General features: G+C 38.5%; 1 protein-coding gene across 1 annotated transcript; it reads left to right on the forward strand.

The window, feature by feature from the left end:
* The first annotated feature begins 10 nt into the window (after nt 1–10).
* Nucleotides 11–25824, forward strand: slc37a2 (solute carrier family 37 member 2). The gene is made up of 18 exons (XM_088321363.1): nt 11–585; nt 3818–3899; nt 3963–4053; nt 7030–7108; nt 7192–7327; nt 10640–10716; nt 13521–13687; nt 13759–13796; nt 13870–14013; nt 16843–16933; nt 19111–19173; nt 19266–19351; nt 20967–21015; nt 21082–21155; nt 22786–22864; nt 22941–23038; nt 23118–23182; nt 25644–25824. The coding sequence occupies exons 1-18, from the start codon at nt 527–529 to the stop codon at nt 25657–25659; spliced, it is 1494 nt and encodes a 497-aa protein (XP_088177489.1). The 5' UTR covers nt 11–526; the 3' UTR covers nt 25660–25824.
* Nucleotides 25825–27415: the final 1591 nt, after the last annotated feature.

A 27415-nucleotide genomic window follows, 5' to 3' on the forward strand; every position in this document is an offset into this window, starting at 1 on the left:
GTGACGTCATCGTCGATCACGTGTTGTAAGGGACGTTCCGTCTGGAAAATCTCGTGGAATAATCAACATCTCGCTATTAATATCCACTCTTTGCTTTTTGTTTGCGCACGTTGACGTGGGGCATCTGTGAGGGTTTTTTTTCTCGCACATTTGTATTTTTTTCTGGAAGTCGAGCTGACTTGTATTTAAACTCAGCCGCAATGGAGAACGTCTGGATATTGTCGGACCTGGAATCACACCAAGAAGCCCGGTGGCCGATCCTTTCGTCCAGCAGCAGTTAGCATCTGTTTTCCCTTTAATCCAGTGCCTTAAATGTAATTTTTTGAAAGGGTAGCAAAGAAAGTAATCATTTTTTTTCTTTGAATATTTTACGAGTGTAATAACTACTGTAACGACACGCTATTACATTGACCTCAAAGTGTTGCCATCAGGGTCTCCTATTTACATCATGATCGGCAGAAAACATTGAGTGTTTTTTTTTTTTTTTTTTTTTTTTTTTGACGTTTTGTGACATTCACCAACGACCATGAAATCATCCCTCGCCCCCGGTATTCGGCTTATCACATCTTTCTCTCGGGATAGCTGGTGAGTTGATAAAACAATGAAGGGAGGTTTTGTTTTCCACATTTTTTACAGGATGTCAGTGAACGTCGCACTTTCGACGAGTTGGCCATTCTTGTGTTATCTTCCCCACCCGGGCGGTGAATGATTTGCTTAACCACATCAATATAGACAATCAATGCACGCCAGAAAACATACTATAATTGTGCCGACTTGAAAACCCCGGTATTTTTGAAAACATTTTCCTAACTCCTGCCCACCCAAAAAAAAGTATTTCATTTGGCATACCAAAAACTCCACACAAGACCCCGTAAAGATTTGGTATATTTTTAACTTTTCTCACATGCGGTCAGTGACCTTTACCAAATCAATAATTTGGGTTAAATGAAGGCATTTATACTATATAAGGAATCCGGCAAAAACTGGTCTGTTGTTTGTGGCTGTTGTAGCCCGAAAAACACTTTATGTTCGCCCCTTCAAACCGGCAGGTTAATGAGTTACGGAGCGTTGATAAATCAACACTGTCCATTACAGTTTCGCTATTATAATATATATTTTAAAGAGCATTATCTAGGCTTTGTAGCGTACTATGAACTGGATAATGAATAAAGAAGATAGAACAATAACCCTTAAAAAAACCACCCTCCCCACCCACGAATTTGTTTTTTAGAATGTATTTCTTTAAAGAAACTTAATTACATAATAATTACATTGTTACCATATCAATATCAATCCACGCTGTATTTTTTTAACCATTTGAACAGATTATTTTGAATTACAGTACTGTTGCGAGTGTAGGGACATTTGTCCGCAATGTATTCTTCCACAAATGGAAACAATGGGCATTTTATCAATTACTGTATTCCTGTTTGTTTCGGGATATTTTGCCTATAGCCAAATATACTATACTACAGTATATTTATCATCAACAGACACAATTAGAATAGAATTGAATTCTATTTATTGTCAACGATTACAACGTAGCTGTTCACAAGAGGTTGGACGGATACACATGTAACTAAAGACTTTAAACAACAACAAAAAATCTGAATATTAAGATAGACAATATTTACAAGGTAGAACAACTGTCAAAATTAAAACACTTCATCACATTCCATCCAACAAACGATACTAGAAAAAAAGTTGTCCTTTTTCCGGATGTGCAGTTAGACCAGGGGATTTAAAGTCAAATGGGTGGAAGGGACAAATAAAGAAAATAGCTCCAGGCCAAAGAATGATGAAATGTTAAAAAAAAAAATAACCTGCTAAAAGGCTAACATCTATATTCCAAAATGATCAGATAAATAAATGTCATGACTATATTAGGGATCGACCAATATGTTTTTTTTTTTTGTATCAAGAGGAGGCCTATAACTGATATTGGGAGCCAATATTTGTTTGCTGTAAAAGCCTAAAATTGGCAAAATACATTTTTTATAATTAAAAGGAAACAGAATGTTTGTTATATATTTGAACAAAACATTACTTGTCTGAAACCTTTTACAGTAAATTCAATAGAATTTCAACACAACTAACATGACTAATCTTTCACTTAAACCAAAAACTAACAGTACAGGAATTAAAATTAGGCTCAGTGGCAACTCCAATAAAGTTACATGAATTTTAAATACCTCTCCAAAACCCTTTTAAGTAAATAAATTACAATTTCAACACAACTAACATGACTAGTCTTTCACTTAAATCAAAAAGTATCAGTGCAGGGAATAAAATTGGGCTTAGCAGCAACTTTTATAAAGGTATATTAAAACAAAATAGCGCCCAGATTTTTTTTTTTTTTTTTTTTACAAAAAATGTTTCAAAATGCAATACAACCAACATGACTGAAATGAACTTAAAAAAATAAGGGCATGGAAATGTCAACGAAGCTGGCGAATAGTAAAGTGTGGGCACTACTGTTTTAGAGCCAGATTGACGAACAAATGTTATGGTAAGAGAGCTGATACTTCCAATTTATGTGTGCATTTTCTGCTTTCAATCACAAACACACGCCTGATAGAAGAACTAATGGTATACTAAAAGCTAATATATTAGTCTCACCTGAACGTGTCTCTTTAAAACTAGTTAACTCTACTTTTTTCGTTATCTTTTAATCGCAAACATGCTTTTAGCTCACTGACACAGGCATGTCAGGGCGAATTACCGTGGGTAACGGGGAGGGGAGGAAAGGAAAGTGGAGGGAAGAACGTTTGTTGGAGCAAGATAGTCTCAGGTGGTTGCCTCTGTGACTTAATAGTAATCCACAAAAAAAAAGCTACGTATTTTCGTCATATTTTCAAATCTCAATGTCGATAATTGGGTCTTCTCTAGACTATATTAGGAATCTTTCATTTCCAACAAGCACAAAAGATAAATTTCTTTGAAATAAAAGTCCCTATTACGTAATCATTAACAGAAAGAAGCTGGTATTATTCAGGAACCATAAGTAGCCTATATGAATGCTGAATGCTTTTTATACAGCACTTTGAGTGGCAATTTATTGCCTGAAATGTGCTTTACACATAATTTTGACTTGATACATTTTATCTCATCTCATCTCATTAGCTGTACCGCTTATCTTCAGTAGGGTCGCGGGGGGCTGGAGCCCATCCCAGCAATCATCGGGCAGTGGGCAGGGGACACCCTGAACTGGTTGCCAGCCAATCGCAGGGCACACAGGGACAGACAACTCATTCGCTCATTCACACCTAGGGACAATTTGGACCGGCCAATTCACCTGAAATGCATGTCTTTGGAATGTGGGAGGAAACCGGAGTGCCCGGAGGAAACCCACGCAAGCACGGGGAGAACATACAAACTCCGCACAGAAAGTCTGGAGCTGGATTTGAACCCACAACAGGTTCCCATGACATGAACTGTGCCGCACAAGCGCTAACCACTGCGCCGCCGTGCTTGATACATTTTATATTTTAGCCAAAATGGGCTAAAATCACTTCAATGAAAAATAGTTTTTGCATCTTCTATATTTCTACAATGCAATCCAATAAAGCACAAGGAGCAGTGACCTACAGTGAAAACAAATGCACAATTCCCTGGTGTATGATACAATCATGAATCAAAGTTATCTCAGGTGACAAAGAAAACCTTCTCAGGGGCCTTGACTTGTCATGTAAAAATGAGAGAAACACTAAAACAGAATTACAAAAATATTTTCATCCATATTTTACCCTCTAAGAAAGTGTTTGTGCCGATGTGGTATTGATGCTGGCTTTTCATGTAATGCATGTGGCCTCTGCAGGTATCGAGGCTTCATTCTTCTGCTCACCTTCCTCTTTTACACTGCCTACCACCTTTCGCGGAAGCCCATCAGTATCGTCAAGGTAGACCGTGTTCATTTTTCCATTTTGGGTTTCTACCACTTTAATTTTGCCACCTTTACTCAGAGCGAGCTCCACAGAAACTGCAGTGGCGTCATCCGACCGGCCGACTTAAATATCACGAACAATGTCACCTGGTGCGACTGGTCTCCATTCGGTAAGCACGCCTAAGGCCGTCTTTTAACTGTAAACGAAAGTATCCTGAAGTGTATGTACAGTGGATACACTAACAGCACGAACACTTACTAAATAACATATGCTGGTAAAATAAAAGCTTTTATTCACAACATTAAAGGGTTAAAGCTGCTTTAACTTCTTAGTTTAAGCGTATAAACTGTGTAACTCTCAATTTTTAAAATAGGTTTGAAGCTTTAAATCAGAGTTAACATTTGAAAAATTAACTTTTTAACTACAACTGAATTAAAAACCCATACAATAATGTGAAAGCTATTCTAAAATCATAACTAGTGAAATGAAAAATAAAAAAATTGGTGCTGTAAAAAGTTAAAGCTTTTCGGATAAAGGTTTTACTCTGACAAAACCATGCATGTGTGAAAGCAAGGGTCAAAACCACTTTAACTGAATAGTTAACTCCGGTTTCAAAGCTTTAACTTTTGCAGGAGAAAAAAAATGAAAAAAAATTTTTTTGGGTGTTGCTGTCAAAAGCTTTATCTCTGATAAAAGTTTAACACTGATAGGAACAAAGTTGTGTCAATGCAAGACTGAAGCAATGGTCAAAACAGCTTTGATTGAAGAGTTAACGCCAAAGCTTTAGCTTTAAATTTGGCACACGAAAAAATATGAAAACTAGTAAAATGAGTAATTGTGCTGTCAAAAATGAAAGCTTTAACTCGGATAAAGTTTTAACACTGTTGTCAGAGTGACGCACGAGTATCAAACCGCTTAAACTGTGGAGTTAAAGCTTTAACTTTGGCTGCAGAATAAATATGAAAACTCTAGTAAAAGGAACAACTTAAAAAATGATGCTGTCGAAAAATTAAAGCTTTAACTCGGATAAAGGTTTAACACAGACAAAAGCCTGTGTTAATGCAAGTGTGAAGCCAGAGTTAAACCCACTATGACTGAAGGGTTAACACCAGAGTTAAAGATTTAATACACCAGCTTGTTCAAATAAGAGTCACAGCATGCTTGCTTGAAGCTGTTAGCTCAATGCACACAAACGAATCCTTTAACAAAACTTTGCATGTTAAAACAACAAAATGTTATTCTAAGCCAGTGAAATTTAGCCTGTTAAACATTGATACTAAAATTCCACGAAACAGTGTTTTGCAGGAGTGTCAAAGTAAAAATAATGAATTTCTTGCTACAAACCAAGAGCCAGACTTATTTAAACTTGAACATTTTTTAAATGATGCATATAGTGCAACATACATTGCAGCCTGGTCATCCAAGGGGGGTTACCTCATGTGCGGTCCCTTCTCAAGGTTTCTTCATTTTCCTCGTGTTGAGGTTTTTGAGTTTTTCCTTGCCCTCATGTAGGTTTTAGATCAGGGGATGGTGTAATTATAGTCTGTAGTTTGCAATAATCTGTGGTCTGTGCTGCCCTTTGAGACTCTTTGTGATTAAGGGGTATACAAATTATAACATGACTTGATTTGAATGTAACGGGACCTACTGAAATCTTGAAGAATTTATTCCAATATTATCAGATAAATAAAGCAATATTTTCTTATTCTTCTCTTGGTAATTTTCCATTTTAACAGCCACATAAAACAAATTTTCTTGATATAAAGATCCCCATAACACGAACATGAAAAATTAAGCGTCTATTATTCAGACCTTATCAGTAGCCAAAGGTTTCTATTTTAGCAAAAGTGGGCTAAATTGACTTCAAAGAAAAAAAAACCCTCTTAGCAATTTTCTATCATTCACTTAAAGCGACAGTGTGTATTATTTAGCGCATCTTAGTGGTGCAACAATTTCATTAAAACAATGAAATATATATTGATTTAAATGCTAAGCGCAAATATATGAACCATCATATAAACAAGCATTTTAGAATTACTTTTAGAATTTAGCATTTATTTGACATAACTGGAAAGGGAACAGACCTATTTGTTATCCATCCTGCTGCTTTGGGTACAAAAAACCCTCAGAAAGGCTCGGCAAAAAATGTCAAGTGCATTTCGGTCACTTTGATCCTCCCTAATTTGAATTCTTAATTGTGCTCTTTAGCATTCAATTTCTTGGCATTCAACTAAAATATATTGTTTTCAATATAGAATTGGATTGAAATGCAATGAACTAAAGTGAAAACATCTACCAACCAAGAATTAAGGAGAATTAATGTACAGTGAAAAATGAAATGATGCCTTTGAATGAATAATGAACTGGAGTGGCTATGTGCCATGATTAAAACATCACCCACATTGAGGCACAAACCATTTCTGGGTGGCATTTCCCTTTTTGGCAGGCTCATTGGCTTTTTAACCTCTAAAGGAACCTACCTGAGAGCTGATAAAAACATTATGATCCAAAATGGCAAGTCAGCTTTTTCATTAGAGATTTTTACATCTGAGCTAACTTAATGGACTGTCTTTAAACTATCTTGTTGTTATTCAATGTCCTTTAGAGTGATTACATAATTAAATTTAATTGAATTGTCTATTATTTTAATTGACATCAGCGTTGTAAAACATTATATGCAAAAACATTACATATCCACTCCAGGGTAAAACATGTAATAAAGACTTTGAGGATAAAAAAAACCATCAGGATAATTGGCAAAAAAATAATTACAAAATAGTGCTTAGAAAACTGGCGTAAGTTATATTAATGGTAAAGGTGATGTATCTCAGCGGATCTGGAGGTTTCTCCTTCTTCTGGTAACCATGGAAACTAGTACTATCTGCAAAACCCTACAAAAAATGGCCAGGAGAGGGAATGGCCATGCAAGGCTATACTTTTCCAAAACACACCACACAAAATAAGTGCAATTACATTTAGCAGCAACAATTAAAAAAACCTCAACAAATGTCACAAGTATTTTTACAGATGTGCAATAGAATATATTTTCGCACTTTTATCAAATTTAATATTTTTTTATATGAATGTCATTATAATGAATGCAAAGCTTGAAACTCTTGGATGAATTGTATTCTTTTCTGCACAGATCAGGACAACTACAAGGCACTCTTCGGGGTGTTGGACAATTCCTTCTTGGTGGCCTATGCCATCGGCATGTTTTTCAGGTGCAGGTCGAAAGTTCAGCGTTTTCAGTCCTTTTCCTCTGAGTTGAAAAGGTGCTAACTAGGGATTTTGGTGTTTTCCTCAGCGGGATTTTCGGGGAGCGCCTGCCGCTGCGTTACTACCTGAGTTTCGGAATGCTCATGAGCGGATTGTTCACCTGCCTATTCGGCCTCGGCTTCTACTGGAACATCCATTCTCTGGGCTACTATGCCGTCATCCAGGTACACGCAAGAAAAGCTAGCCCCAACATGTGATTAGTAAGATAAACAACTTCTATATAATTAATAGGGAGTGTCAAAATTGCCCCCGTACCAAATGTCATATAATTCGAAGTAATGAGCTCAGATAAGTTGGGACCAGGGTTGGGTAGGGTTACTTTAACTGGATTACTTTCAATTACTTTTTGGATTACTCCAATACCAAATATGCTAATAAAAGACATAGTTTTGTATGAATAAAATTATGACTCACTACACGTGGTAAGCTTTCCTTCCTGGCTTTGATCTCTTTGATCCCCGGCAAAACTAACATAAAATGTGACAGAAACAAAATGAAAATAAATCCAAACAGCTTGCCAACATCATTTTTGCCGTTCCATGTATTCCGTTACTCCCCAAGCCTGCACAAAATTTAGTAATTTTTATTCATATTTAGTTTATTTTGTCTTTTATTAGCATATTTGGTATTGGAGTAATCCAAAAGTAATTGAAAGTAATCCAGTTAAAGTAACCCTACCCAACCCTGGTCGGGACAAATAACATGTATTAAAGCAGGGATGTCAAACTCAGTTTGGCTCTGGGGCCGGACCCAGACTTTCTGTTCTGAGGCAGCCTGGATCAGTAAAAATGCCAACTCCAAGTTTTTAGCTTTGTTTTCAGTAAGATGCTTTATTATTAAGCTTACATTTGGAATCTATGCTACCTATTTCAATCACTGATGACAAGGGATCCTCTTTGAAGACAACACATTTATTCACAAACAATGAGGGATACAAATTTAATCTTTGGCATTGAATGTAGTACAGTTGAGTGAATGCAGTGTTACACCTGAACCAACTCACCACACTGTTACAAAGTCAACGCTGCCCTCTAGCAGCCGGGGAGAGCATATGCTTTACATTTATTTAAAGAATCATAAGACTTTGCTTCGTTTTTTTTGACATATTCAGAAATTTTTGGTCGGTCAGATTAAATCACCCAACAGGCCTGATCTGGCCGTGGGCCAGATATTTGACGCGCAGCTATTAAAGGGACGGCGTGTATTAATTAGTTCTTTCTAGAGTACTCAGACGGTTAAAGGCATCTTTGAAGTGGTAAATAAACCTAGATTTTTTTTCAATAATGAGCAAAATTAAATATCATATTAATATGTTTTTTTAAATACTTGTATGTTGAGAAAATTGTATTTATAGCTTGCTAATATTTCTTCTATAACCCACTGCAGACACTAGAAATTTGCTCGCAGTTTACCCGTTTTATAGCTTTTTTTGAATGTGCAAAGATGCTAAACTTTTTTTGATAGAACAATATTTGTCTTGAATAAAACTGGCCATTCTAACAAAAAAAAATCCCAATAGTTTCTTTAAAAAACTGCTTTTGACATACCAAAAAAGTAACTCGAAATCAACGGTATGTATTATTTATTGCCTCCTAGTGGTACAGAGAAAATACAGAAAAAATAAATATTTATGTAAATAATTAGCTAAAAAACATCTATCATACAAACATGGGTATTTTGAATACTCATGGATCAAGAAATTGGCATTTATTTTACATAACAGGAGGCTCACCTTAAGGGAACTGACATGCTTGTACGCCATCTTGCTACTACAGGTGGCAAAAAATCTCAACAAAGGCTCGGCCAAAAAATGAAAAGAGACATGTTGGTCAAGGTTTGGTCACTTTTAGTCTCTGAAGATTGTATTCTTTCTTTTGCTTTTTAGCGCTTGTTTTCGTTTGCACTAAAAACTACAGGGACATCTAGTGGTCGAATATTATACACTGTCCCTTTAAATAGCCGGATTTGGTTTTGCATGAATGAGCTTTAGTTTTATGGCAGTATATTTATTTACATATATATTTTAATACACACATTAATAGTATTCCTATATTTTTTTTGACGAGGAATAACAAAATACCCCAAAACTCCTTTACATTTAGTCAATCAATTGTCAAAGTATACACTCTCAAGATTCTTAGTAAGAGGTTTCATACGAGGATATTTTCGGCTGACAGTCACATGACTGCAGTCACAAGTCAAGGATTAACATGACGCCTGCACAATCCTCGCATTCTTTTTCCTCATTTTTCTATATTAACTCTTCATTACGTGTTTATAACATTTATTCTGGCGTGCCATTTCTAATCTCATTGTAAACAATGTTTAGTACATTGTTATCAATTACCAGTGGTGAGCTGTGGATTTCACACGTAGGCCTTTAGCGGCAGTCTGAATTAGTGATGTATCATTGGCTAAAAAATTGGCTCTATGAGCCAGCCCTTGGATGTGAAATTTGTTATTTTATTTGTGAGGATTTGGGTTTGGAAGAGGTGATTTTGGCCAGCCCCTGCCACGCGCCCGGTTCTCTCTTTCCGGCAGAGTCTGCCGCTGTTGCCGCCCAGCGCAATCCACACAGGAATGGTGGGTGGGTTGGCGCTAGGAGCCCCTCACGGACGAGGGACATGTAAAGTCTGTCTTTTGTAACAGAAAACAAGTTAAACAAAACTCCATGATCAGAGACAAAGAAGATAAAATGATGGGTGAATAAAAAAAAAAAACCTAGCTATAGAGAAGCTCTGCCTTACCTGAGGCTTAAGATCTTACCTCTAGGCTGGAAGTGGTGTACAAAACACTTTTCCGCTTGCAAAAGGCTCGCTCTCTTCGGAATTCTCTGACTTTTCGCGATTAAATCAACAACTTTTTTCAAGCTGAGAGCTACTTTTTGTTACTAATAAGCGCATTTTTGAAATAACATGATATTTCCATGTAGTTTATGTTATTACCAGATTAATTATTCAAAGTAGTACTAGATAGATTCACTCAACCATTTAAAAAGTCATTTTGACTAGGAAATCACAATGACCCAGCAACGGTGAGCTATTTTCAGAAGAAGTCCGCAGGCAACTTAGCAGTCCTTAGTGGGAAATGTTGTGCCCGCGGGCTGCACATTGGTAACCCAACCCTTGGTGGATTACTGCCACTTATCCAATCATAGTTGGTGAAATATTTCTCAATGGCAGCGAGGAGGCGTTCAGACGCAGACTCGGAATCTGATTGGCTAAACCCACAGCATTGTCAAAGACTGATGTTACGTGACACAGCCTTCAGGATTTTTTGTGAAAGCCTCCGGGTAGATTTCTGTGCCTAGCAACAATTAATGGCTAAAATGTGATTGGTTAAATACATGAGTATGAAAGTCACATCTGTAAGAGGCGCAACCAGGGAGAAGCAATGAAAGGAAGCTGACAGACAATATGAAATTATTTAATTAGTATTAATATAAAAAAATGTCCTTTCCCCCCTCTCTCCTGCAGGTTTTCAACGGGTTGATGCAGACCACTGGCTGGCCTGCTGTTGTTGCTTGCGTGGGCAACTGGTTCGGAAAGGGGAAGTGAGTATCATGCCCCCCGACCCGTACTTCACCCGCACTCCCCTCACAATGATGACTCGGCTTCATCTTTCTCACTTGTTGTGCATTTCGACACATTGCCGCGAATCCACTTAGCAAATTCTCACCATGGGTGTTGAACCACTCCTTCGGAGAATTGCGGTCAGACCATGAACCACACATTAAAATGAACATGCTGCATTTTTTTCGTGGAAGTCAATGCACACATTTTAAGGCAGGGGTGTCAAACTCATTTTACAAGGAAACTTTAAAAGGTCTTAGATTTGGGTTACAATTCTTAAATTTAACTCTCAAATGTCTTTTTTTTCCCTGTCTTATCTGTGATAAAGCTAGCAATTGCATAATAAGAATGGAACGTTGTGCCAAAATAGGTGCAAGATTGGTCTTAAATTGCATTGGTTGTGGTCTTGAGAATGTCTTTAAAAGTCTTTAATTTAAATGAAAAAATCCTGGAGGAACTCTGATTTTAGCTCGGGGGACACATGGTAGGAAAACCATTCTGACAGGGCTGGACTGTGCCTTAGCTGGCAGGCTTTTAGGAGTATGACAGTTAAATTCTGATTAAGGGATGTAAGATCTGATTATGAAATAATTACTGTAGGTTTTTATCCTCAATGTTTTTTCCTTCTCTAAGATGAAATGTCTTGTAGTCAAGTCAATTCACATTTATTTGTATAGCACTTAATCACAAGTTGTCTCAAAGGACTGCACAGGATTACAATCACACCCTCCCCTGATCTCAAAACAACATGCTGGCAAGGGAAAAACTCAAAACCTCAGCACGAGGATAGTAAGAAACCTTGAGAAGGGGCCTCACAAGTGGTAATCCCCCCTCAAGGATTTTTAGGGTGCAATAGATTTAGCATTCGGTAACAGTACACAAAACATAGTGAACATCAATAAAAGAAAACAGTAGGTAATATGTTGAAATTTGTCCAGAAAGTGCATGACAGCAACGACGCTTCAAGCCTGTAAGAAAGTCCAAAATTTCCATAACAACATTGGCGCAGCTTCCACCGGATGGTCATTGAGGGAGGTACAGAGCCCTGTGGAAAGCCACACGAGACAAAAAAATGTTCAGAGGTCAGATTGCTGTATTTAACTCATTGCATCCTGTCTGACAGGTAGGACCTAATCTACGAGTACAGTTCCAGAGATACCGATGCACTTTTCCAGACGAATAAGTAATAAGTTGTGGCCCACAGTATCAAAAGCAACACTGAGATCCAGGAGCAGTAGCATTGACAGGCAACAGAATCTATCGCTAAGAGGAGATCATTGGTTACTTTAGCCAGGCTTGTCTCAGTAGAGTGATTTGCTCTGAATGCTGATTGGACAGATTCTTTTCAGACATAAAGTTGTTCATCTGCTGTGCAACGACCTTTTCAATTAATTTTGGGAAAAAATCATAGATTTGATGCTGGACTATAATTACTTAGGCTTTCTGGCTCAAGTTTAGGTCGCCTAAGCATGGGTTTAATGACACTGGAACAATACACGAGGATAGCGATATGTTAATCATATTTAAAACTGAAGGTCCTAAGATCCCAAACAGATCTTTCACCAGTTAAGCCGGAAACGTGCTCAAGCATGCATGTTAGTCAGCAAATACTGCCACTCAGGGTGCTTTGCAAGTCATTATTTTACGTGATATTAGCTCATTTTTCTCTTGTGCTTTCTCAGAATTGTCTCTTCATATAAAAGGCCACATAAAATGAGCCATGAGTTCTATGGCTTGTGTTTTAAGACGAACTATAGGGAACACTTCCAGCAAGGGGCAGAATCGTCCACTTCGCAAGACAGAATCTGGGGAATGGAGGAAGTAAATATTTAGTTGAGTCAGCCTTCCAGGGCGCTTATAGGGGGAGGAAGTCGTCTCTTTACTCCTTATATCTTAGCGACAATTGTATTAGATGTTATAAAGGGAATGTTCCAAAATAAACCAGTTATAAGTGCAAACATTTACATTTTTATAATTATCAAACAATCTAATATACAGTGGCACTCTATTTCAGTCGTTTTTAAAGTAGCTTTCAAACCTGAAAACTTTGTAAGTACAGACGCATTTTGAATGGTAATGCACTAATCTGTTCCAAGCCCCGCAAAAGTCCAGTATGATTTCTTTTTTAATAATCATAAAAAAGGTTAAAAAAAAACAAATACATGTTAGAATTAGATTACTGCGCAATAAACATAAAACGAGAGAAACATAATGTTAAAAAACAAAGAATAAAGGAATTGATAAATATATTTATTCGCCATTTTGCCTTGCAATTATTGAAAAACTGTTCCAATAACGTCTGCCTTTGCCATCCGTTGGATATGCGAGAGCCAGACGTAGAGATAGCCCGACTTGTCAACACTTTTTTGATTCCTTTTCAAAAATTCCAAGACTTCATGGAGTTTTGCTAAAATGTTTGCTAAAACTGGCTGATTGAAGAATGGCTGCGTTTTGCCAGAAACCCTCCTCCTCGTCTGTGAAAGCTGAACTGTGACAGTGACACGAAGAGCATGCTGGGAGCACGCATGTGCACTCAGTTGCCAGGCAGATTTGAAGCAGTTTGTTTACGTTCGGGAAAACTTTGGAGATTTTTTTAAATTTTACAGCAAATGAACATTGGCTTCAAATATCTGTTATCGATCTCCTCCTAATACTAATAAACAGTATTGGCCTAAAAAAACCCATTTAAGGTGATCCCTACTGGAAATAATGAAAATGGCAAAGTTGGATTAAATTGTGGAGTTGTAGTTGTGATCAGGGCGTGCTAACGAAACACTGTCGGCAGGCGAGGCTTCATCATGGGCGTGTGGAACTCGCACACTTCAGTGGGCAACATTTTGGGCTCGCTCATCGCCGGCGTCTTCGTGTCGTCGGCGTGGGGAATGTCCTTCATCGTGCCAGGCCTCATCATCGCCTCCACCGGCATCCTCTGCTTCTTCTTCCTGGTTGAGAGTAAGTTGCTCAGCCCGTTGTTTCTCCTCCCCTGCCCCGTCTGTCCCTCACTTTTCTTGCCCCCCACCCAGAACCCCAAGACGTGGACTGCAGCCCGCCTCAGCATCACGTGAGCATTCGATCGGCCGGCAGGCGGCAAACGAAACGTATCGCGAGCGGGCATTTGTGTGCTTGTGTGTCAGAATGACCTGGAAAGTGGTGAGACCGAGCCTCTCCTGCAGAGTCCGTCTCACGCCTCCAACGGATCCATCGTCGTCAACGCCGCCGAAGATGTCAGCGCTGGACACTCTGAGGCCATCAGCTTTTTAGGAGCGCTCAGCATACCGGTGAGTCAGCCTGAGCATCTGGGCTGTAACTAAAGATTATATTTTATTTTGGGATTTTTAAAAACCACATTTTCTTCTTTATTTGAATATTGAAGTTTTGCACGGATCAAAAATAGTTCACAAAACAATTGAATATTCTACAATATAAAAAAAGGATAAATCTAATTCAGGCAAGTACTGATAACTGCAAACCACTTGAAACAATGTAGAGACTGAATAAATGGATATATCACCACTCCAAGTAATTATATCAAGAGGTAAATAATTACCCTACATGAATAATCGTGATGTGCAGTAACTACAGGGAGGTAGAGCACTCGTCTTGGGATCAAGGGATCCCAGTTCGAACCCCGGCTCGTCCGTGTTACATGTCGAAGTGTCCTTGGGTAAGACACTGAACCCCTAATACCCCCAATAAGCTGGTTAGCGCCTTACATGGCTGCAAGGCCGCTATTGGGAAATGTGGAGCACATTGTAAAGCGCTTTGGGAAGTCATTGACTTGAAAAGCGCTATATAAATGCAGATCATTTCATTTCAAGTGTTCATCAAGGAACTTAACAATAGACCGGACGCCCAGGGCATGCATGTTTTACGTCGGGCGTACATCTTACAAAACGTCTCTGCCCGAGTGGCCGACATCTTTTTGAAGAAAAACAAAAAGATTTTTCTTCAAATTAAGCATTTGCTTTATTCCGATTTCAAAATCTTGGTTCAGTTTGGAATTTCTGAATTTCGGTTCGTTTAGCAATTTGCATACTCGGCGGCCGATCAGAAGCCCGCATCGAATAACTTAGTGCTTCTGGACTTTCCCAAGCGTTTTAAGCTCGTGCATTTGCATATCATTTTCCAAAGTAGATGCACAGAGAACACAAGAAAAATTAATAAGTGGTTAGGAATTAAGCTAAAACCTCAGCCCCAGAAGAAATATTCAAAAGAAGCTAACAAAATTAATGACTCTACAAAACGTAAACGTACATTAAAAGCATCGTGGAAAGAGGAGTTCACGTGGCTTGTAGCAGACGATGCAACGCAAACATTGCATGGAATGAAGATGAGTAAATACAGGTAGATAGTGATGGCAGATGGAAAACAGCAATGTCATATACATGCAATGAATGTGATAAGTAGATTTATAATGAATTTAATTTTAAAGTGTCGTTCTGTTATTTATTCTGATAATCAATCCTTAATACTTTGCAACAAACTTTTTTTTGCGATTAGCCGTCTTATTGTGTTTCAAGTTGTGAAAAATGAGGCAGTCAACTTTATGGCTGGGCAGGCAACTTTTCAGAGTTGTCTGCCTGGTGTCTGCTAACTTTTTGTCATGAGTTTCAGACACTTCTATACACCTGCAAATATGTAAGATACTCTTTTTCTACCACCTTATCCAAAGAACAAAAATGTAAAACCACTTCAAAAAATCTTCAACTAATTTATTTTTTGGGGTTAAATCTTTGAATATGATAAACAATGCCAATGTGCAAATGATATATAATATGCTTAAAAATCTGCCCCTTGAATCAAGTCAAGACATTGTTTTTATTTTATCAATTTATTTTCAGATTTCTTCTCTGTATTTCTGCAGCACATTCTGTTCTCTTGAAAATTTTCAACTTCATAGTGTTTGCCTGTTTAATGACAATTTTCTTTAGAATGATGCCATGCTAAAAAAAGGTTTTAAAGAAATTGTAAAGTACTTTCATAAAACGGTCTTAGGGCAAAGTGTCTGGCACAAGTCAGATTACTGATTTGACATATGCCGTGTGAAATCGTTCACATAATTCACATGCTTTTGAAATTCTCAGTCAAATGTAGAAGAATACATCTTATTGTCATGACCAGAACAGAATTAGGACCCAAATGTGTAGCGTTAACCACAAGTTTATTGATAGAAAGGGGAAGGGGAGCGCCAGCGATCCGGTGCTCGCCGGACGCGGGAAGCAAGCCGCTCTACAATCGGATCGTGATCCGAATACGGAAGTGGATCTTCCGTAGCGGGAGACGGCGGTGTCAAGGACAGAAAAACAGGTCGTTAGCCGGGACAGGAGAACAAAAACGTGGTCGGATCAAGAACGGGTCGTAAGCCGGGATGAGAGAGCAGACGTGGTCGGGATCAAAACAGGTAGTAGCCGGAGACAAAGAGATCAGGAACGGACAGGTGGAAAAACGGGTGCAAAAACGGGACAGGCGGGAGTCAGGGTCAAAATGCTTGCCTTGTAACAACAGAGGTTTGCTGACGGACTGATAACAGGCGATTGAAAGGACTGGGTCCAAAAAGGAACAAAGGATATATCTCAAAGGATATCCTTTTTAAAAAAAAAAAAACCCCTGTTCAATAAATACAGTGATCTTAGGGAAATTCATTTTCGCCGACTGTACAGGTAGTGCGTACAGTCAGTAGCTTCCCGAGATCGGGTATTCTCAGGGTCGTGTGATAGTTTTTATTTCACATAAAATGAGGTTTGTGTAAAGAGACGTGGTCATCTGCTACTAAGAGTACCCTAAAAAACAAAAACCTTGTGAAAGGCTGGGCAAAAAATTAGCAAAAAATGGTGCTGTTTGGTCCCCGTAGTTTTTGTTCTTACACATACAGTGGCATCTAGTAGTCACACTGTCCCTTTAAGTATCAGTGGCCGTTGTAAGCTGCCTTCACTTGTACATAAATTATCTTTTACCAGTACTAAGCCAGGCCTATTATAAAAATTAACAATCCAAATTAATCTAACAACGCTGAATGTCTATGCTAACTATCTTGCTGATATTTAGCCAACTGAGGATATAAATATAAAAAAGGTATAAATGTGTCAATTTTGTTCGGTGTCCCACAGGGTGTGGTGGAGTTTTCGCTGTGTCTGCTCTTTGCCAAGTTGGTCAGCTACACGTTCCTCTATTGGCTGCCGCTCTACATCTCCAACGTCGGTTGGTATAACACGTCACGAGCATGGAAATACAATTTTAAATATAATTGGTATATATAAATATATACCAAAAGAATACATGACGTATAAAAAATGTACACATAGATGAACTACATAATAACTAAACATGACATTAAAAGAAATTGATTTGTATATGTATGCATTTTGTCATTTTTTTTCTTGTTAATGTTATTCAAATAAGGGGGGGGGTCATACTGGCTGAGCTTTCCCCAAAATAAATTGCAAAATACACATCAAAATACACGACAAAATAAAGGATAAAAAAAGGCCAAATACACAACAAAATTCACAACAATATGCATGATAAAATACACAACAAAATACATCACACAGCGCACGACAAAACAAAATATATTAAAATACTGTACACAACAAAATATAGAGTACAACAAAATTCATGACAAAATACGAAGTATGCGACAAAATACATGACAAAATTTACGAGAAAATAAATGACAAAAACGTCTTAATACTTGACAAAGTACACGATAAAAAACATGGCAAAATACACGACCAATTGCATCCGAAAGCACATGACCAAATAATCACAAAATCCACGTAAAAATACACAACAAAATAAACAAACAAATACATTGCAAAATACACAACAAAAATGCATGATAAAATACACAAAGAAATATACAACAAAATACATCACAAAATACAAAAATACACAACAAAATACGCGACAAAATACATGACAAAATGTACGAGAAAGTACATAACAAAAACGTGGCATAATACTTGACAAAGTATACGGTGACAAAATACACAACAAAATACGTGACCTACTACAAAAAACATGGCTTATTACTCGACAAAGTACAAAATGAAAAACATGACAAAATACACGTCAATATACATGAAACAATACATGATAAAATACATGTCCAATGTATGAGAAAATACGTGTCGTGTCAAGACAAGTGTTCTGCATGGTTCAGTACTTGGCCCCTTTCTTTTCATCATTTACATGCTTCCATTAGGTGGTATTATTCGCAAGTATAATATCAGTTTCCATTGCTACGCAGATGACACGCAACTATATCTTCCGATGGAGGAATCTGCCACACTAAACTGTGGAAATTGACAAGAAACATGGCTAACTACCCCAACAAAATAAATACAGAAATGAATAAATGACAAAATGCATAAATATTTAAATAAAATGTCAAACATTTAGGTATTAGTTATAGGTATTTAGTTGTTTATATGGTGCATATTGATAGGTACAGACGCTGCCCTACTTACGAACGATCGTCCGGAATCGTTCGTAAGTTGAATTTGTTCGTAAGTTGCTTCAGTGCTATACTTTGTATGGAATGTATTTTTATTTAAGTATGTTTAAGGCTTGTATAAGTAACCTTTATTGTTTTGAAACTGAATAATAAACGTTTAATAAAATAATATGCTCTTTAACGTTACAAAGCAGGCTGAATGATAAAGCATAGTACTGAAAAACAAAGCTACACATTAGGCGTTGACATTCTGTGGTCTGTAAAGCCCTTTTAGACTTTTTTGTGATTAAGGGCTATACAAATAAACATGAATTGACTATAAAGATAATAAAAGTTAAGTTTAACTTACTTTTGGGAGAGTTAGGCGACTTCCTCCTCCGTGGTAAAAATTGGATGAAAAAAAAGCGATCCAACCATTTTCACAACCGCATCAAGGTTTCTTATTACACTTTAATTTCAAAAGAAACGACTCGCCGCTTCTTCACACTTTACAACAACCATATTGAATGGATGTATGAGATATTAAACAATAAAAATGTCTAAGTGCTTAGTGTGCTATAGGTACAGTGCAATGTGTTTACATTACACATGAACCAGTAGGTAGAAACCGGATTTCTTGTTCAGCTTTTCCAGGATGCTGGGTGACCTCCCACAGCAACACGCTGCGGAAAGAAGAACTACAGCAATGTCCTCTACTCTGATAAAAGTGCACACAATACAAAGTCTAACTTACAGAAATGTCCGGATAGTTTTAGAAATCCCGTAAAAAATGTTCGTATGTTCTGTTGTTTGTAACTCGAATGTTGGTAAGTAGAAAAGCGTTTATATTTATGCATACATTTATTTGTAAAAATGGCTGGACAGGTCCTTCGTTCGTGAAAGCAAGCACCCGTAAACACTCATTTTTTTCGTCTTCCAGCGCATTTTGAAGCCAAAGAAGCCGGTGACATGTCCACGCTATTCGACGTGGGAGGAATCGTGGGTAAGATTTCATTTATTTTCTTTTTCCAGTGTCTTTTATTTCTCCTCCTGTAAATTGAATATTTGACCATTTGCCGTTTGAATGTGCGGCAGGCGGCATCATGGCGGGGCTCGTCTCCGACTACACAGGCGGGAGGGCAACTACGTGTTGCGTCATGTTGATCGCCGCCGCGCCAATGGTGAGACAAGACTCGGTTCGATACTTCCTACATATTTTCAACCACACCCTCAAGCACCCTGCTAAAATATAAAGCCAATACAGAAAGACAAGCTCGTGGGAATTATATCAGTGACGTGCGGTGGGGTTTGTGTCTGGTGAGCAGGGTTCATACTGGTGCTTGAAATCCTTGAAAATGCTTGAAATTGTTGCAATTGCCATGTTTTTTGGCAGTTTATCTCTATAGACCAGTGTTTTTCAACCTCTTTTTGAGCCAGGGCAAGTTTTTGCGGCACACCACTAACCAAAAATGTTATAAAATGACACTGAACAGTATGTTTAATTACAATATAATATATAATACCCCCAGTTTCTACAGCACAGACACTTGACAATTACATAATATTTGCAGAGAATGATTTATAAATGTTTTATTAAATTTTAAAAAGTGACATTGGACAATTTCTCACGGCAAGCCTGACGATCTTTCTCGGCACACTAGTGTGTCGCGGCACAGAGGTTGAAAATCACTGTTATAGACCACGCAATAAATGAAGATTTTTTTTTTTTTTAAAAGTGCGTGAAAATGACGCCATCACTGTTCTGGTGGCTTTTCATGTAAAGCGTCAGCGCCCCCTACTGGTCTCACCAAAGAGGACAGCTCTATTTAGAAAACCGGCTCTTTTGGCTCAGCTCACTAAGAAGGCCCAAACCAATTGGCTCCTCAGATTTTTTTGTTTTTTTTAATGATATAGTATCAATAATAATAAAACTATATGCACCAAAATATTTAGTAATGAGTAATTTCATAGTTTTTGCAGGGGATCCTTCAAAACACATGAAATGTAAATTAAAATATTCACAATGGTAAAAAAACCCAAACGATTTTAGTCAAACCACAACACAAAATCACAAAAATTGCTAATCAATAAAATATAATTGAAAAATAATAACTGCAGTGCTATAAATAAATGATAAAAAGCAAAACAATTAAATACCTGTATTTACAACTATATTTTCTCCAAATTAGACAAAGATCCTCTGAAAAACAGAGAGATCGAGTCAACTTAAGATTGAATGCACTCTGCTTTAGAGCAATCATCAATAATTTGAGGCCAAATTTGGCCCATTTTTCGTTTTGTATGCATACTGTACATTTTTGTCTTCCGTATTGAACTCAAATATTTTCTCTATTATGTGTTAAGAATAGAATAGAATAGAATAGAATACACATTTATTGTCATTGTTACAACATGGGATATATTGTGACAACGAAATTGGACGTGGCACTCCAAGGCCACATTTTACAGTGAGGATAAGGAAAACAAAGAGATAAAGGAAGAAAGAAGATGTTTGTATTGCCCTTGTTGCATAAGCTTTGTTTTGAGCCCTACTGCGCCTATCTGCTTTTATCTTCTATCAGGCCTGTTAGGGTGCAAAACAAACCCCCAAAAAGATGGAAAAAAAGGAAAGTTTATTGGAGCACGCCTAAGAAATTCCATGTACTTGCACGTAACCATGTGTTATTCTGCTGTCATCCCCTGGCTTAATTCATAATTGCAGCCTTAAATTTTCAAATGTCGCACTCCATCTTTGATGGCAGCGATGACGTTAAAAAACGCTTTCCACTTTTGCAGCTTTTCCTCTATAACCACATCGGACAACGGAGCCTCGGCACGACAATTGGTATGATTGTACCTGGAATCGAAAATAATATTCTGTTGCTCATGAACGAATTTTAATTTCCCCAAGGCATGCTCTTGGTTTGCGGCGGCCTGGTCAACGGACCCTACGCACTCATCACAACTGCCGTTTCGGCAGACCTGGTAAGACTTGTCAATGCTTCGAGACTGTTAACTGATTTGTTCTCAGCTGTTTTCAAAAGGCATTAAAAAGTCTTGATTTTAACCTGCTTTAAGCTGTAGGAACCCTATTGTTCTCTCTAATCATTTTGTCATTCGGGCAAGGGATGGGAAAGCTTAAGATCAGTCGCATGGCAAAGCAAGTGTACAAGCTGCTGTGTTTGTTTGTGGTTACCTTACCACACGGGTTGTCGGGGCACCATTTCCTGTGGTGTGTCCTGGGCAAGTAAAGCCTGGTGGCGAAACATCCCTCTCCAGGCCAACAAATGTTTCCACCCGGTCTTGAACCAGGGACCTTTCGAGTGTTAGGCGAATGTGTTAACCACTAAATATAGTCCGTACATTACATTGAGTTTCGTTTTGAGGATGTTTTTGGTCGCACTCCTGCGTATATGATAAGGGAAATTTAATTACCATATTTCCACGCCCATAAGGTGCTCATAAAAGTCTCAAATTTTCTTTAACTTGTAGGGCATGTCCTATAGGGCAGTTCAACCCGTTTCTTATGCAGAGTGGCGGACAGACACCAGCTTGGTGGCCTTTGGGTTGGGTGCTTGCTTGAGCCTTGGCCGAGTCAAGACACACAACATTTTTGGGAGAATATCAGCTAAATGCAACTTCTATGCGTCTCTTGTTTCATTGCCATCATTTCCCACTTGCGTGGAAGAGGACAAGTAACGTCACATGCAATGCATCCTTAGCGGAAGTATTCATGGATGCCAACGCCGTGGTGTTTACAGCAATGTCAAAATTATTGTGCTACCTGAGGCTAAACAAAGTTGTCCCCCCGAATCTGAATTCCATCCGTAACCATGCTTTCCGTCCACTAATTGATTTCCGTGTTTTTGTTTGCCGTGTTGCATTCATTTCTACGCTACACGGAAGAACATTGAAACCGAGCATCCGCGAGAGACTTGAAGACTGATGAATCAAAGGTTCCCAAGTTGTAGGAAGCTAAAAATCTTATCTGTGTTTTTCTTTTTAATCAATACTTGTGTAAACCACATTCAAACCTTGGTTTGCTACAGCTGTATTTCTAAAGATGCACATTTGTATGCTGTGTTGTGCCAAAAATTATCTACTCCTTTTGGCTTATTTATGTCAATAAAACCTCAAGCGGCTTATCAGTGTGATTGTAATGTCTGGAAGTGTCAGCTTAATTTATTTGGCCTCCTGCTGTCTGCTGCTGACATTTTTAACTTGGCAAGCACACCGGTCTTTGCTCGTAACCCTCCCCCAACGTCGCAGTGCTACGGGAGGAGACTTGTTCCTCTGTTTACCCCTGTCTCTCTTTGCCTGTCTCTCAATTCCTGTTAAATATATATTTTTTTTATTGGGTCACTTGAGGACCTGCTGGACTTCATACTCAATGCTTATACTCTGTGCTCAATGCACTGCGTGGGGGCAAAATGAAAACAAAACATTCTGCCACTGAGAACGCCACTGCACCCTAATGTAGTGAAGGTGCAATTGCAGTTTGTTCTGTGAAAGTAAAACGCACCCGCGCCCCCATGCGTATTGTAGGCCCCAGGGCCTAAAATGTAGAAAAAGGAACGGCATGTGGTCTGAAATGCACTATTGATTTTCTTTGAAGGGCACACACGAGAGCCTGAGAGGCAACTCCAGGGCGCTCTCCACAGTGACGGCCATCATTGACGGGACAGGATCAGTGGGTAAAGCAACCCCCGCCGCCTTCGGGTACGCGACCACATCGGACGGTTATTAATTTGCTTCCTGTGTTGTGTGCAGGGGCCGCGCTGGGGCCCCTATTGGCCGGCCTTATCTCACCATCCGGTTGGAACAACGTTTTTTACATGCTCATTACCGCCGACGTGCTCGCCTGTCTAGTAAGGACCCGCGCACTCGGCAACATACAAAAACGGGCAACGGAACTTTTATTATAAATTTTTCCATCTTTTTGTGCAGTTTCTGTTGAGGCTCGTGTACAAGGAAGCTCTGGGTTGGTGCGGACGCATCCCGAGAGTCAGAGGGTGAGAATCAAGAACTGCAAGTCCAGATGACCGTGTTTGGGGGAGGACCAATCACAGCGCTGATGATTCAACACAATGATAAACATGAAAAAATATAATTTATAAGTTTTAATAGGGTATTACTCAGTGCTTGTTTTTTATTATTAATTCTCATCTCATCTCATCAGCTGTCCCGCTTATCCTCAGTAGGGTCGCGGGGATGCTAGAGAGCTTTTAAAAAAATAAAATTGCTTTTAGTTGGTTGTCTATATATTTTTTGGTTGTAAGTGGGGCAGCACGGCAGCGCAGTGGTTAGCGCGTGTGCGGCACAGTTCTGAGGTCTAAAGATCGACCCTCCTGTGTGGAGTTTGCATGTTCTCCAGGCATTCTGGTTTCCTCCCCAAATTCCAAATACATGCATGTCAGGTTAATTGGCTGGTCCAAAGTGTCCCTAGGTGTGAATGAGCAAGCAAATTGTCTGTTTCTGTGTGCCCTGCGACTGGCTGGCAACCAGTTCAGGGTGTCCCCTGCCCACTGCCTGAAGATAGCTGGGATGGGCTCCAGCACCCCCGCGACCTTACTGACGATAAGCGGTGCAGATAATGGATGGATAGATGGTAGTAAGTGTTCATTTTGAGGCACAATGTGTAATATTTGACCACTAGGTGGTACTGTATTGTGTAGTGCAACCAAAAACAAGTGCGAAAAAGCACAACTTTGGATATTTAAAGTGATCAAAAAGCACCATTTTTCTTATAATTTTTTTGACCAGCCTTTCACTGGATTTTTGTTTTTTGGTTACCCTCTGACGCAAGACGTTGGACAATCAATTGTTGTTATTGTTAATTATTGTTTAAATGTTTTTTTAATCACAAAAACGCACTAAATAATTCACAATGTCCCTTTATTGCAGGGCTGTCAACTAGTAGATTCAAGAGAAAAGGAGAGAAATAAAAAGATGAATTAGAAATAATGAGAAAGACAAAGAAAGCTAGAAAGAGGAGAAAGAAAAGGACCAAGAAGGATAGAGGGAGAGAAAGAGAATGGTAGAAAAAAGGTAGAGAGAAGAAGAAAGGGGAAATTAAAGACAGGAAGAGAAAGAGAAAAACAGTGAAAAGGAAAGCAAGAAAGGCCCCTTGAGAAATTTAGAAAGAGAAAGATAAATTTAAATGTAAATGATCTGCATTCATACAGCGCCTTTCAAATCACGGAAGACCTCCCTTAGCACTTTACAATGTGCTTTACACTTACCCACAGATTGCAGCGTCAGCCATGCAAGGCAACTACCTTATTGGGGGCATTAGGGATTCTTTGTCTTGCACTTCAAGATATAACACGGAGGAGCTGGGAATCAAACCTTTGACCTCTTGATCCCACAACAAGTGCTCAACCTCCTGAGCTACTGTCTCCCCAAAAATGAGAGAGAAAAAGAAACTGAAAGAAAAAAGATTGAAAGAAATGTTTTTTTTCTGGGAGTGGTCCCTGGCTTTGACGACCACTGTTTATATAGTTGATATCTCAGCTCTTTTTTCTCTTATGTTTCTCAGCATTGTCTCGCGAACCACATCAATTGATGTGGCTGGCCTCATTTGGCCTGCGGGCCATGAGTTTGACATGTGTGCCTTCACGTGTTGTGTGGCCGTCAAAAGGAGTGATTTACCGTTTAAAGTATGTACATTTTATTTTAAAGGGACAGTGTGCCAAATTTGACCACGAGGTGTCATTGTATTGTGTAGTGCAGGGGTCTCCAACCTTTTCCACTCAGAGAGCTACTTTGTTATCACTAATTAGCTAGCGCACTAGTTTGATTTCTAAAATAACAACTTATGGTATGTTATCACCAGATTATGGGAATTGAAGACTCATTCCAGGACTAAAAAGATAATTTTACAAGAAAATCACAATGACCCAGCACTGCTAAGCCATTTTCAAAGCAGGTCTGTGGGTACCTCAGCTTTGCTTAGGAAGCACCCTTGTGCCCATTTTAGATATACTAACCCAGGGGTCTCTTACCTTTTCCATGGTGGGTGGTAATTTTGTTACAAGTTAGTGCTAAGAGCACCCAGTTTTTTCATGTTATTTAAATGGACTCGGGTAACCACAAAAAAAAAAAAATATATATATATATATATATATATATATATATATAATTTTCCTAGAAAATCACAACGGCCCAGCACTGGTGAGCTATAATCAGAGCAGGTCTGCGAGCACCTCAGCTGCCCTTAGGGGGCACCACGTTAGAGACCCCTGGTGTAGTGCTACCCAAAACGAGAGCTAACAAGAACAATGAGAAATACAAAGGTTCAAAGTACTCAAAAAGATCTTTTTCTCCTAAAGGTCGAACTACTTTTGTTGCCAGGCTTTTGCCTATAATTTTGACAGAACAAAAAAAAAAACGTGACTAAATGAGCTGAAGATGATTTCCTCGAAATGAAAAGGAATAATTGTGATCTGTACTAACGTTGTCATTTTCTGGCAGGTACAAGGAAACTTGAAAAGGGGGAGGCCTGGAAATAGCCGTAATCCCATTTCATTATCAGGGACAAGAGATGGTCAACTCTTTCTTCTTTGATTGAAAGACATCCCTTTGCAAACGTGCAATCAAATACTCTGCTGTGCTAATTTGAATTTTCTTTTATCATTAAAATGTACATACGTTATGCCTGTCCTTTGACTGCTGCGCCTTTGTCTTGCTCTCTCTGCAAGCGAGGAAGCAAAATCTAAGAAGCGATCACCGACGTTGTGCTGGCGAGCAGCGTGTAGCTCCCTAAGAAGACCCAAGTAGCCTAGGGACCCGTTCTGCAAATAGCTTACCGGTCATTGTGATTTTCTAGGAGATTTGTAACTGGCAAGGGGAATCATTGACATGGTCAGGGTCTTTAAAAGGGACAATGTTTAGTGTTTGGCACCACTTAGAGCAGAAGTCCCCAACCTTTTTCAAGCATCAAGCTACTTTTTGTCACTAATTACGTCAGAGGGCACCCAGTTTGCTAAATAGCTTAAAAGGTAGCTTTACAGTTAGCTAAAAAAAGGTAAAAAATGAGCTTGATCGCAAACTAAAAGAGTAAAACGCCCACTAAATAGCCAAATAAGAAGATAGAAGAAAAAAAGTGAGATGGCTAGCTCAAAACGAGGCCAAAATCTAGCTTGATATCTAGCAAAAATACATGAAAGCTAGATAACGTGCAAAAAAGTAAAAAACTAGCTAGATAGCATGCTAAATGGCTAAACATGTAGGAAGATAGCTAGCTACAAAACCAAAAGGGTAGCCAGACAGCTAGCTAAAAATGCACATTGCTTATTCACCTTATAAAGCCCTTAAATTGAAATTTAGTTGTATTTCCTGTCAAATAAGAAGAAAAATAGATAAAACTTTGTTTAGTACATGAATTGGTTCTTGTTCTATTCTCTTGATTGCTTATAAATAAAAGCGCTATATAAATGCCATAAATTACCATATCCATACTTGAAGATATTTTTGGGGTCCATGAAGCCCATTAACTGAAATTTACTTATCTGATTTTCTATTACTGTATCATTACAGGGTTATTTATTGAAAAATGGACACAGTCAACCAATAAAAGAATAATTTTACTAAAATTTTACAATGACCCAGCACTGGTGAGCTACAATAGAGACCCCTGTCCTTGAGCAATGATGGGTAAACTGCGGCCTGAATGCCACAGGCTTTTTAATCTGGCCCGCCGAACGAAAATGATAGAAGTATGATGACGTTATATATAATGGTAGATATGATACTACTAATAAAAAACTTTTTTTTTGTTCGAGCTTTTTTCCCATTGTCCCTTTTGTGTGACTACCACAAAATATTTACCAAAGAACTACTACAAAATGACTACAACTGTTCTGCTTAAAACCAGGGACCCGACGTATTATTTTTGATAAAATAAATATACACAAATATTACAAAGGTTGGTTGGATCCCTTAACCCATTGGGTTTTAGGGGCACTATTTCCTGTTGTGTGTCTTGGGCAAGTACAGCCTCTCCAGGACAACATGTTTCCAGCTGCTCTTGAACCGGGGACCTTTCGCGTGTTAGGCACTACAAATACTGGAATAATGAGTCCATAATACAAAATAGTACTATAGTAATACTACAAAAAAAAATCAACAGATATGCTACCAGAATAAATATCAGATTGAGTGCTTAAACGGACAAAAATGTTTTTGGGGTTCCAGCTTTGCCCCTGTTGTCTTTCTGTCTGACCGTGTCAACAATTACTACTGCA

This window comes from Urocampus carinirostris, chromosome 17, assembly GCF_059441175.1.
Source record: "Urocampus carinirostris isolate Australia breed hairy pipefish chromosome 17, RoL_Ucar_1.0, whole genome shotgun sequence".
Classification (NCBI taxonomy): Eukaryota; Metazoa; Chordata; class Actinopteri; order Syngnathiformes; family Syngnathidae; genus Urocampus; species Urocampus carinirostris.

What these genes read in the sequence shown, in the direction of transcription:
- slc37a2 (XM_088321363.1), top strand. Translation starts at nt 527, where the DNA reads ATGAAATCATCCCTCGCCCCCGGTATTCGGCTTATCACATCTTTCTCT. An exon ending in GTGCGACTGGTCTCCATTCG is followed by an intron (nt 4,054 to 7,029) that starts GTAAGCACGCCT and finishes TTTTCTGCACAG; the next exon opens with ATCAGGACAACTACAAGGCA. An exon ending in TAGGAGCGCTCAGCATACCG is followed by an intron (nt 14,014 to 16,842) that starts GTGAGTCAGCCT and finishes GGTGTCCCACAG; the next exon opens with GGTGTGGTGGAGTTTTCGCT.